General features: G+C 34.2%; 1 protein-coding gene across 1 annotated transcript in view; it reads left to right on the forward strand.

The window, feature by feature from the left end:
- The window catches only part of LOC139693879 (transforming growth factor beta receptor type 3-like), a 42,342-nt gene extending 30,676 nt beyond the window's left edge, over window positions 1-11,666 (forward strand). Inside the window, exons 12-17 of the mRNA XM_071592195.1 lie at window positions 1,046-1,211; window positions 2,052-2,230; window positions 5,118-5,216; window positions 6,901-7,156; window positions 8,877-9,026; window positions 10,456-11,666. Coding sequence (XP_071448296.1) covers window positions 1,046-1,211; window positions 2,052-2,230; window positions 5,118-5,216; window positions 6,901-7,156; window positions 8,877-9,026; window positions 10,456-10,670 — 1,065 coding nt within the window. The 3' untranslated portion in view covers window positions 10,671-11,666. The remainder of the gene's footprint in view (window positions 1-1,045; window positions 1,212-2,051; window positions 2,231-5,117; window positions 5,217-6,900; window positions 7,157-8,876; window positions 9,027-10,455) is intronic.
- The last annotated feature ends 2,065 nt before the right edge of the window (window positions 11,667-13,731 follow it).

Raw genomic sequence — 13,731 nt, forward strand, 5'->3', positions numbered from 1 at the left:
TTACAGTGCTCTGTTTCCTTCAAAAAATAGCTTTACTTGAGTAGTGTCAGTAACTTGAAAAGTGTTGAGTGTATACCATTAGTTTTTAACACAAACTTCATTGAAAATTGAAAAGAATGATAGAGATTAGAAAAACCCAAAGAACTGCAATATTTGCTGCAACAGTTACTTTTTAACGGAGCCATCCACAAATGAGCATTGAAATGTAGGAATTTCACTCGGCCAAAGTCATCCCTTTCAAGTCTAATGATTTTTACTCTGTGATATTCCTTAGTTTAAATGAAGAAAATATTTGCAATTTTCAGTGAAAATCAATGTAGACATGATAAGTGTTTTAGTATACACTAATGTACAAATGATAATTTTTAGATTATACCAGAATTGCAAAGTTAATGAATGGATTTTATAATATTTCTTTCTTTTTTTAAGCCATGTTTAGAAAGCTGTTATGAAATGATGTTAATTATGAAGTGTGAAAAAATTGACAATTGTTATAAAAATTGTGGAGCCATATTATATATGTCTGCTTTGCACTGGATTATATGTGATACTGATTTGCACCTTTTCAAAGAACACTTTTTATAAGCCCCAAAAAAAATCTTTCTTTACACTAATAACACTAAAAATTCACTCATTTTGAGTAGATACTCATCTTATTTCCTTTGACTGCAAAATTAGTTTTTTTTCATTCCATGTGACTGAATTTAAATAAGTGATAGCATTTTGCCTTCATAAATTTGGTTATTTTACAATGTTCTATTTGCTTCATTTTAAAGTCAAAAGTAAATGAAATCTATGGCACTTGGCTGAGCTTCATGGAGCTTCAGGATGAATCTTGAAAAAAAAAGTGATGTTGAGTGTGTTCAACATAGGTGGTTGTTTAAATGAAATTCAGTGGAACTTAAATTAATTTTTATTTTTCAAAATTCATAATTACAAATGTTTATGTTTTTACTAAGCATGTTTCCTATTTGTTTTGATGTTTTTTGTTCAATTTTTATTATATACTAAAAGCACTTTTGTTTTTCCATTTGTTGTTTTTTAGGACACTGTTGAGATGAGTAGTTCCAGTGTGTCTGAGCACAACAAACTCTACCACATGGAAATCTATTGGGATCGCGATCACAGGGTGTCTGTTGACTTTGGCAGAGATAAACCAGCTGAAGTAGCTTTTGATGAGACTCTTTATGTTAAGGCATGGATTGATGGCTGTAAGTGTTTCTATTGTACCTTGAATAATCGTTCATTATCGTAAAATAAAAGTTAACATGGAAATTATGTTACATTTTATGTCTTCATTGATATCTTGTTGGAGAAAAGTTGCATTCAACAAGGTAAAATGAAAGACGATTCTTTTTAACAAATCAATTAGAAAATAATGCATTATGAACGAATAATTTTTTCAATTTAATAAGGCAGTCATGTTCATATATTGATATTTTACTTAGTCATTTATTAGCAAAGTTTAATTTTCCTGAATAACATATTTTTTATTTTAATTTTGGCACCATGAATTTAATTGATTTTTCAATAAATGTCAGACCTCACTGTCTTCTATCTCAAGCCAATATGTCAGTGAATACTTTTGTGCTGAAAATTCTCCTGACCATTATCACAATTGCAGCCTCTTATAAATGGTGGCTTTAGTGCAATTTCTGAGTTTTTCATTATTGAAACTTGATATTTTTTATGCTCTAGGATATATTTTGGAAATAGTAAGACTTTCTGTGGTTGATGACCATTGTCCAACAAATCAATCTGCCATTCAACTAATCCGTGATAAATCATATTGCAGTTTTTACTTGTAGTGCACAAATATCATGTCAGTCCCATACTTCAATGATGGACATTTTTTGGTTACTAATTAATCTAAATTTCTAGGTTATGCAAGGGCATGTGTGGTATTTTCCATTATAATCCTTGTGCCATATAGAGCTCAATCTTTTCAGTATTTTTTACACATTTAGATATAGTGCAGTTTTAATAGTTAGAGTGGTACTGTTTACTAAATATCAGCATCCTTTAATCACATGTTTGATCTTACTTTACAGCATTTCCAATTCAGGTGGTCACAGAAAATTGTTGGATATCAAATTCTTCTGATCCAAACTATGTCCCTCGCGTCACCCTCATTCGCAATACATGCCCGACAGATTTGTCAGTGGCTATTGATGATCCTTCAAGGAATCCCAAGAGTAGAAAATCTCCTCATGGAAGGTTCAGCTTTCAGGTATGAAAATATTTCATCACACCCTGTCAGAAAGTTCTGTTCTTTTGCATTCTTCCTTCCTTTTCATTTTTAAATTTGTACCTATGTTTTCTATTCTAACTGAAACCTAGCATATAAAAATAATCAAATAGTTATCCCATGAAAGTTAGAGAAGAGAATTGGGTATTTCATGGTGTGGGTATTAGATGATAAGGTTTTCTATATCTTAATCTGTCATCTCCCTCCCCGGACTACAACCTTGACAAGGTGGAAGGCCTAGTGCGTTCCGATGACCCCTAGAGTTGTGCTCTCAAAGGGCATTAAGGGAGATGAAACTAAATAAGGCCGTAGGGGTGGATAACATTCCCGCGGAACTATTGAAATGTTTAGGAGTTTGGGAGGAAGAGGCTATATGGGCTGATTCGTAGTATCTACCAGGAAGGAATCTGGCCGGAAGACTTTGTGAGATCCGTTTTAGTTCCTATTCCGAAAAAGGTAAAGGCTACATTGAGAGGACTATAGGACAATAAGTTTGATATCCCACGCAGCTAAAGTTGTTCTCAGGATCATAAACATAAGGATAGAGAGTAGGGCAAATGATTGCTTTGGGGATGATCAGTTTGGGTTTAGGAAGGGGAGAGGTACGAATGATGCCATGGCAGTAATGAGATTATTAATCGAGAGGAATATAGAACACAACCAGGAGGTATTTGCCTGTTTCGTAGATTTTGAAAAAGCATTTGATAGAGTGAATTGGGAAAAACTAATGAGTATATTGCAGAAAATAGGAATAGATTGGAGGGATAGGAGGCTAATCCGCAACCTGTACATGTCTCAGACGGCACAGGCGCGAGTGGGGAATGGGGAGTCCGGTTGGGCAGTGTTAGAAAGAGGTGTGAGGCAGGGTTGCCCATTATCACCGTTGCTGTTAAACCTGTATGCAAAGGAAATGATTAAAGAGGCATGGGAAGAACTCGAGGTAGGAATGAAAGTGGGCGGGGAATACTTAAAAGCAGTTAGGTTTGCTGATGACCAAGCTTTAGTTTGTCAGTCAGCCAAGGGGCTGCAAGCATTGCTTAGCGAATTGGAAATTCAGTGCGACAGATATGGGATGAGAATCAATATTAATAAAACAAAGGTTATGCGATTTTCTAGAAAGAAAAAGGCTAAGCTTAACATTAGAATAGGAGGGCAAAAACTGGAGCAAGTAGAACAGTTTACATATCTCGGAAGTTTTTTGGACCAACACTGTCAAAGTAGTGGGGAAGTAAGGAGCAGAATTGCGCTAGGCAAAGAGGCTTTCACGAGGATGAGGGAGTTGATGACGGGACGTTGAGTAAGGATGTTAAGAAAAGACTCGTAAAAACTTTGATATGGAGCGTAGCTATGTACGGTGCGGAAATTTGGTCATTGAAGCAGGAGGATAGATGTAGATTGGAGGCTTTTGAAATGTGGGTGTGGAGAAGAATGGAGAGGGTGAAATGGACAGAGAAGAAAACAAATGAGGAAGTAGTGGGTATGGTGGGCGAAGAGAGGGGTTATTTGGGAGAAATACTATGGAGGCAGGAAAAGTGGATGAAGGGTGTAATGACCGGCAGTGGGATGTTGAAGACTGTGATTGAGGGGAGAATGTTAGGCAAGCGAGGAAAGGGAAGGAACAGGATAGGGATGTTGTACGGGATGAAGGGAGGAAGAAAGTTTTCGGAGATGAAGAGGGACCTGATGTAGAGTAGGATGTTGTGTTTTCATAGGAGTCACAAAATATTTATTTGGTAGCTGTGTCCGTCCAAAAACCTACCTTAATCAGTAGATTACCTAATAATAAATAAAATAATTTGTCATCTGTGCCAAGCAGAGGTGTTGTTCATTTGATTTGAAACAGTAGGCGCTAGGGAAAATAAAGCAGCAGAAGGGGACTTGAACCTACCGACGTGAAATGTCATAATATAATCAGTGCAGATTGTGAGGGAGTAGTAGAATAATGTATTGAGGAGAGAGAGTAAAGAATTAGACCTTTTCCTTAGAATGAATGATGCAGTATAAGTGGCTGGCAGTTTCATTTTCAAGTTGTTTCTAAAGAATGATAGAATGGTAACCATTGTTTTTACCAATAAATCAGGATGAAATGATGTCGTTCTGATTAACCATTTTAATTATGGCCAAAAAAATGATGGTGACTGTGATATGGGGCTGTGGAGGTGTAATTCTTACTCATTGTGTCCAAAAGGGTGCTCAAACACTAATGGCTGCATCTTATGAACATATGTTACAAGGACAAGACTCCTTCCAGTATTTTCAGAAAAATAACCAGGAAAGGCTGCATGTGTGCTTTCCTTTCAAGGTGACACTCCTTTTCATCAAACGATTTTTAACTCAGATGTTTCTCTGTAGTATCAACTTTGAAGGGATCTCATGATTCCTACTCTCATGACCTCTCTCCTAGCAAATTTTGGATTTTTCAAACAACAAAAAACAAAATTTGCAGGTATTTTCCAGTTGGGCTATTCTTGCATTAGCAGTTTTCCAATGGTCAAAAGAGACCCCCACAGAAGCTAGAATCGTATTGTTTATGTTGTAATAAATGTGTACAAGTATATCAAGTAGAATGTGTACATGTGCATCTACAAGAAGATTATGTGCAGAATTTTCAATTTTCTGCTGTAAGTACATAGTTGTGTGGAAAAAATGACGAGACTTGAAAAATCATATATTAGGCCTGATTTCCATTTTTATTTCTCAATTGGAGGGGCTCACAGTAGAAGTACATGAGGAGAAGGTTTTCAGTTCAGTAAGCGATTCTGCTCAACGGTTTTAGATTTGCCAGCAATGTCGCATTTACATAATTTGTCAGCTATCAATTTTCAGGAAGAATGATGAATGTTGATGCTAATTGAATGATTTTTTCTAGGTGAGTCATGAATATGGAAATCTTGGGAATATTTATGTTCATTGCCGTTTAGGCGTTTGTGCATCTGATGCTGAGAAAGCCAAAGGAAACCTTGTCATGGTAAGTGACAAAAACCTTGTTTTCTTGCCGTAATGTACCGCATGTTCCCATTGATAACGTGCATGTCTACAAAAATGTTCAGATGATCAAAAAATGACGATGTGCGTTATGGAAGAAATTTGAAAAAATCCATACATTTACATACCTATGTACACAATAATTTGTAGAATAGTTTCGCACAAATAAAAATAGTGTGGAAGCATGCCTTTCTAATTGCATTCATGAGAATCCATGTGAAAAAGAAGAAACATAATTTCTTTACTTCATTTATTATATGTATAAATAAATAAATTAATATATATATATATATATATATATATATATATATTAATTTATTTATTTATACATATAATAAATGAATTTTTATAAATATTTATATATATATATATATAATAAATATTTATATATATATATATATAAATAATAAATATTTATATATATATATATATATATATGTATATATGTATATGTATATATATATATATATATATATATATATATATATATATATATATATATATATATATATATATATATGTATATATATATGTATATATATATGTATATATATAATGTATATATATATATATATATATATATATATATATATATATATATATATATATATATATATATATATATATTAATTTATTTATTTATACCTACTATATATAAACACACATATACGGATGCGAGGCATCTACACAAGAAAACTTCAAGATAACTATGAAGCCCTGGGGGCATGGTATCTACGCAAATTCATGATAGCTACAAAATTCTGGGTGTGTGTTATCTATGGGAAAATACGGTACTTTCAATCTTATTGTGGATAGCAAATTTTTTAGGGTCTTGAGTAATCACTTAAGATAGTCACTAGGAATACCATGACAAATTATGAAATCCGGTGATTCTTGCATTTTAAATTAAAAGCCATTTCCAGTGAGAATATGAAAAACTTGTGATATTCATGATAATCATGTGCTTGGTTTCTTGGAGAAAGAAAGTAAAATCAATAAAGAGAAAAATAAAGATCAAAATTCCAAAAACTGCTGGAGATGCCAAAACGGTAACTTTTAATGGAGCGATTCCCTAATTGTTCATTACAATGCAGTAATTTCCAAGGGTAAAAATCATTTGCCTTGACCAGGGTTCAAACCCTGATCCCATGATATCTGGCCAAGTAATTTAGCGATTTAAGCCTTCAAAGCATCCTCTTAAACTCTGAAATCAACATTGTATTTACGTAAGGTCTGCAATTGTATTTATGCTTATTTTCCAGATATTTGTATTCATAATTTCCATGCAGCATTGAACACATTTTGTCTGATAATGGCCTTGAGAAAGGGCACATTTATTTTTATAAAAAACGATGAATATTTATTTTTCTTGAAGAGAGCTACTTTTACCATGTATATGGCATATTTCAATCCTACAATTGTTTGTCTGAACCCCTTCACTATATGTAAATACCATTTCAAAATCAGTACATGTTTAATGAACAGTAGAAAAGTGATTTGAAGTGAAGTGAAAAGTGATTTGAAAGCAATAACTCAACCCAGAGTGCAACTCAACAGAAGATCAGAACGTTGGATAGGTTAAACTTGAACAGATGAAATCCCCCTTCATGTAGGTATAATGGATATCTTTTTTGATGTTGACCTCTTTATGATGATTAATTTTTCAGTGTGTGGAGCCTCACAAGTACTGCTCTGTGCATTCCCTGCATGCATTCTTGAACCAAGCAGTCTCATCCGCACAGCAACTGTCTAGCAGGGGTCCTTTACATCCAGTGCCCAAGAGGTTGGGCGGAAAGTTAGAGAGTGAGGCTGGCAGGGGAATGGGATCAACAGGAAGACAGGACAGCACCAGGCAACACTCTCCCTCCTACAATGGAGTTCCAGGTGACATCACAGATGAGGATGTCATTTCTGCCATTGCTGGTTAGTCATTATTTTCACCATATTGGATTGGTACTCTTTGAACTAACTAAATTTCCATGTAGTCAATGGGTTGCAATTTTTTGTATGCAATGCCAAAATTATAACTCAGGCTAAAGTCTAAAGTCTTAATTTAACCTTTGCATCATGGTTATACAATACAAAATTTCTTATTTGTGTTGTTATGTTTGGCTGCTATTTAAAATTTTTGGACTTTTATCACCCTTCATATCAATCAAATGTATGTAAAACTCTGGAATCATCATTATTTATTTTTTAATATTCTTGCTATTGAAGCCTCTCAGGTAAATTTTCTAAATATTTCAATATTTGTGAGTAATTAGCATGTACTTTCAAGTTACAGTGAAGCTCAGGATATCTATGCCCCAAATGTACTTATTTTTTAAAATATTCTTAGCCAGTCTTCATATTAAGTAATTCAATCCAACCTTTGAGTTAAAATTGCTGATCGTGGATTTATTTTGAAATGTCTTCACCCCAGAGAGATGAGAAGCTCATTTTTATTGCATTCGATCCCAGGTTTCATTTATAACTGTGCTTTTATGTTTATGCAATGAAAAGTCTTCAGCAGAACCTCAGGAGACCTTAAAAATTTGTTGGACCAGTCTGTTTGAACTCATGGTTGGTTGTTAGTGGAAGGGGGTTACATCATGTCACTTGTACTTAAGAAAAGGGGTGTCACAGTGGCTGAAATTACCCATGCTATTTTTAATAAATGGCAGAATAGCATGGATACTTAATGAATTCACTGTAGGAATTGAAAGCAATTTGGTGAAGTTTCATAGCTTTTTTATATCTTTAGCCTTTTGCTGTGGTTCAGGCTCCAGCATCCTACTTCTCACGTGTGGCAAAAATGGAGGGTATAGTTCTCCGTGACGGTGTTACTTCCATAATAAAAAATGGAATAAATAAAAATAATCTATATTCACTGTTCATTTAATGGAAATTCTGTAGTAATTTATTTTGACAAACTTAATTTTTATAAAATTTCAAAGTATGATAGTGCACCACAGAGAGAGGATGAAGAGGTACATTCACAGCAGTGAAAGGATTGCCATCATTTATATAAGCAAAATATATTTTGGTTGTATAATTTAACAATACCTACAATCATTTCAAACACAGTCTTAATTCCTTTCCCTTAAGGAAGCATTTCACCAAGAGATTAGTAGAATGCTTTCTTAAGATCATTCCACCATGCCTGATGCCATGCATTGAATTTAACCAAGAAGTGCAAATGCTTTTTATCATAAAGGGAAATGAATTCCTCAACTGGACATACGTTTTGCTAATGTATCTGGGTGTATCCATTGATATTTTGTGAAAGGGAATAATTATTACTCTGTGAGACATTTTATGTATTTCACTTAAAAATTGACCTTCAATAATTTGAAGCCACCTTTGGAAAACCTAAATACCAGGTTTCTCTTAAAATACATATGGTGTGATACTTTTCAGGTTGTCACAGTATTTAAGGTAACCTTTGCTGCATAGCTTTCAGAATGAATAATGGTTCAAATTTCCTTTGTTTTAATAATTGAAATTAATGTTCAGCAGCCTTTCTCTAGGCCATATAAATGCAGTGTTTGTGAATGGGTAAGGCTGCAATACTTTGACTTTTTTATTTTGAAATTTTAATGAGGTAACCCTGTATCAAAAAGTTTATGCATGCATGTTGTCCAAACTGTATAATCCTTTATAGGAGGTGCCCTGTCACCCATCAACCAGGGGATGCCTCAGCAGGTTCTCGTTGTAGGGATAAGCACCGAGGTGGCCATTGGAATAGCTGTAGTATCTTTTGCAATTGGCGTGGGGCTTACTATCTCCCTCTGGTGTATACACATCCACACAGGTAATAATTTCAACTGTAAGCCTGAAACTCAAATGAAGCATAGAAATTGATGATTACCGTGTATATACTATAAGCTCTCGATCATCCGTGCTATTGCATACATGATGAAGCATGGATAATCTAAAAACACGGGTAACCAAAATAAGTAAAAATATGGTCATGATGTAAACGGATATGTGCAAGAAAACTCTGTTTTTATTCCCATGTGATCAATCAAGTTTTTTAGCAATGGAAAGTACATTTATTCTATTTTTTAGACATTTTATAACGGTTGAATTAGTTTTACAAGAACTTCATCAAGTGAAAGCTGAATGCATTTTCCTTAAAAAGCTAAAGCAATCATGCTGGTTGGAAAAAACAAATGACTGGTGAAGGACAAATTTTTAGTAAGGTCACTAATGCAGATTCATATTTGTCATGTGATAGCATTTAAAATGATGCATTGCAAATACTTAATAACTTCTTATTTGCTTAGTGAAACTATGTATTTGTTTGCCTTGCATGAGAATGTGGATTTCTCTGGGCTAGTTAATGATTGGGAAATGATAATGGGAAAGTCGAACAGTGCAAAAATGTATTTAAACATAAAATGCTGACTTTTTATTTTGTGAACTTGAATTAAATCCGAGGGATTAAAAAGTTGTATTTTTAAAAAGTATAACAAAATTTACTTGCATTTTATTATTTTACGATTGTAATTTTATTAACATTTTAAGATGACGGGAAGAGTAGCATGGATAATTGAGAGTTTACTGTGCTTTTTTTTAAACAACCCAATGGTTAATATTGGAAGCATGACATAATCTGTGGGTCTACCATAGGTCTTATTCATTTTTAATCTTGGTACTTCTCTTGTGCTCATTTTCTAACCAAAGGTGCCTAACCTTCTTTGGGTTTGTGACCCTTATTTAAATCCTATATTACTGTTCAGCAGTGTATGGCTGTGGTTGACAGGCTATTTAAGCTTGATCATTTGTTAACCTAGCTGGTTCTATGATCTCCTGTTGATTTTTATTCTCATTTCTAGTTCTTTCAATGACAAAATGTAGCATATTTATTTTGCTGTAGTTATATATTTGAATGTAATCTGTTGTAGTAATAGCAGTGACTTTCTAAATTTTCATGTCACCATAGTTACAAAATTTCCACTGCCTTCCTTGGTTGACAGTGAATTTGCGAGATACTGAGCAAATTTTAGTCAGTGAATAAATTAATGTATTCCATGAAAAATGCATCATTGCAAAACTCACCCAAAAATAAAAACAAGAGCCTGAAACCTGAAAAAATCTAAGATCCATCAAATTGATTGATACAGGTTGAGTTGTGGTTCTTGAAGGCTGTAATATCCTAGTGTTAAATATGGGTAGTACTAGTCTCTCTGCTAATGTGCATAACCCTGTAATGACTTACTTTTTTGTGATAACTGCAGATCCATTCCGCAGCAGGAGACGAAGCAACAAGCACCTAGTCCAGGTAGTTGGTGTGCCAGGGGGCACGAACAGCATATTGTGCGAAGGAGGTGGAAGTCCAGGGGGTGAAGCTGTCGTTGCTGGAGTGGGAATGGCTGGAGGGGGAGAAGGGTGCAACCTATCACCACGCAGTGGGTGCTCAACAACCAACTCGCAGGCCACCATAGCTGCATGAGAGAGAAGGAATATGATTCTTTCTGCCCTTGATCTATGATGGATTCCTGCAAGTCTGCTCCCTTTCATGCATGTTAAACACTTTGCGACTAACTACCTTTTCATTGCAAGAGTATACTCTCTGGAAACAGTTAAATATATTTGGGTGAAGTGCGTTATGAAATGTCTTAAATATCGCTGATGGATCATGTCCATCACCTTTGTTAAAAGATAATGTTGTTATTCTATTGTTCCTCCTGTGGCACAAATGCATTAATGTATAATATTAGGTAACGTTATCTGTCAGGAATTATCCTGGAACTGAATGCAGTCAGTTCAAATGAAGCTTCACTCCAAAGCCACCAAAATTTAAACCTCTGAACTTTTTCTCTCCTTGTCTGTTGTCACAGCACTTACTTGTGACATTTTACTTATGCATCGTACATGTATTTCTTTTATAAGTATTCATATCTTGCAAAGTTATCTTGTGAATGAAATTCAGATGTCTCTAAATGTAATTATGACTCATTTTTCTTCATTTATTTGGGAATTAACGTAATTTACTTTAGATGAAGTTTTTGGGGAAAATAAAGAAAGTATTTTTTGACTATAGTTTGTAGTTGATAGGTGGTTGTATAACACGTATCATTATTCTTATGTTTTGAAAATATCGAAAAAACAAAGTTAGAGCCTTCATTTTCTACTTTGCAAAACTGGTTGATTCACCTTAGAGCCCATCATCTGACAGACTTAACTGTGACAAGAAAGTTAATTCTTCATATTCAATGCCCAGGAGTTAAGCAAAACTGTTAATGCCATTTTAATGATCTATTGCTTTTGCTTTTATTAGTTTTGCCATCCTTTCCAATAATAACTATGTATTGTTCATAAACTTAGCAAGTTATTGTACTTGAGGCTGGTCAGTAATCACCCACTTTCATTGAAAATGATAGTCACTATTGTTTATGGCTCTACTTACCTGTGTTTGTAATTAACAGTGATAGTTTATAATATTTTAGAAAAGCAGGATGGGAGTAATTTTATATTTGTGCATGTGTGAGTGTGCATATGTGTAAATGTTTATATTACATATATATATATATATATATATATATATATATATATATATATATATATATATATATATATATATATATATTGTTTTTATTTCTAAGTATTGATAATGCTTTGGCATTCAGGTTAGGTATTTTTGAAAACATTGTGTATAAGTGCACAAAACTGAACAGTACACATTATACAACATATTGTCATAGTACAGGAACATGCACATGAATTTACATTTTTCCTTGATATATGACAATTTTGTTCTCTTTTAGTTGCTTATAGTATGAAATTAATCAGGAAAATGTTTTACCTCAGTTATTCTCATATGCATTTTTTGCTCAATGTCAGCTGTTGTGAGGATATGAACCCCAAATTAAATTTTGGGATTGATGTCTCGTGCAGGAATTGAATATTCTCTTTAGCTGAGCACTTTGTTTGAATCCCCATTCGGGCGAATTCATCCATTTCACGGGTCATTTTTTTCTCCATAAGTTCTCCATTAGTATGGGGTGGGGCTAAATAGGTTGTTCAGGTGAATGATACCAATCCTAAGGCAGCTTGAATCATTCACCATATTAGCTTGGCTTCATGTGTTCATTCTACAAGAAATCATAACAATTACTGTTGTTCGCAAGTTTTTAGGCGCAGGTACGTAAGCCTTTGATTTTATTTTTCTGGTTGTTTTTATGTACAATATTGTTTTTATTAAAGGCTGAAATCCTACAGTCATCACGCTTTGTGGAGTACATGCATTCCAAATTAATGGATTGATAGATAATTGTATTTATTGCATACTATTTTAAAGTTTTTAAACCTCAACATATATATATATATAAAATATATATTTTTTCACTTGATCATTTCTTATGATTGAACCCTTTCGTGTGGTCTTAGATTGTAAGGTTGAAATTTTGAATTCCATAAAAGTGCCAATCATATGTTGAAATATTGTTCATATTGTTTTTGTTTGCCATCCATGTTTGAAAAACCATCCTAGAAAATGTGGATTGACACCTTCGTTTCATGAGCTTTTGTTACTACCAGCTCCAATGCTCCATGCAACATTGCCATTTTCAATCATTTCCCTTAAGCTCCACTAGGTGTTTTCTCTCGCTCATAGCATTCCATTTCACATTACCTTTCCTTGATGCTGCTAGTGGAACTTCCTTTGGACACATGTATTGACTTACCAGTATAGCTGTATGTTTAAGGAAGTGTGCATTATTTATTTAATTTACAACTATATCATTTAATCATGTTGTGTTGTTGTTTCCATTGACACTATGGTTAAATTTGAACTCAGGAACATTTGATAATATTTGCACCCAAGATGAGTACAATGTTATTTTTGAAGTCTCTAATTTTTTTATTTTCTTTGACATTTCCTGTTTGCCATCACTTGTGCTTAATTCTTTTCAGTGTTTGTGGATGTTATAGACAGTGAATATATAAGTTAGCTTACATATCTTGGAATGGAAATGTTAAACAACTAGACTTTCCCCCTCCACACTTAACTATTGACACTAGAATCTCAGGCAACACAGCCGTCTGATTCTCCATTGTTATATGCTCTCACCAAAATGTTTGGTGGTTCCTCTCTGTTCCCCTGTTTGGTTCTCAATTGTCAACTGTATCAATGTCTCCACTGAGCCCTGATTTATCACTCCTTATGTTCTTCAACTCCTATTTCATTGCATGAAAAATTTGTCACAACTGTGCTTCATACCCTTCCACAAGTTCACATCCTCCCACTCTCATCCACCCTCTCCCTCGTCCACACCTCAAAGCCAATGTGTCACCATCTTATTCTCAACTGTTCCCACTCCCCTGCCCCCCCCCTCCTCCCACACCCTTTGTACGTCAAGACTACTGCTATTACTATTATATATTGCAGATTCACACTCAGAGACAGGCATCATTGTCGGTCCACTTCAAAGACTGACTATTTTTTTTTAATGTTATTTTTAGGTATTCAGTAGATTGGGCGTGGAATTTGGGGGGAGAAAAAGTAACTAAGT

Source organism: Hetaerina americana, unplaced genomic scaffold, assembly GCF_022747635.1.
Source record: "Hetaerina americana unplaced genomic scaffold, ioHetAmer1.1.p SCAF_5, whole genome shotgun sequence".
NCBI classification, from domain to species: Eukaryota; Metazoa; Arthropoda; class Insecta; order Odonata; family Calopterygidae; genus Hetaerina; species Hetaerina americana.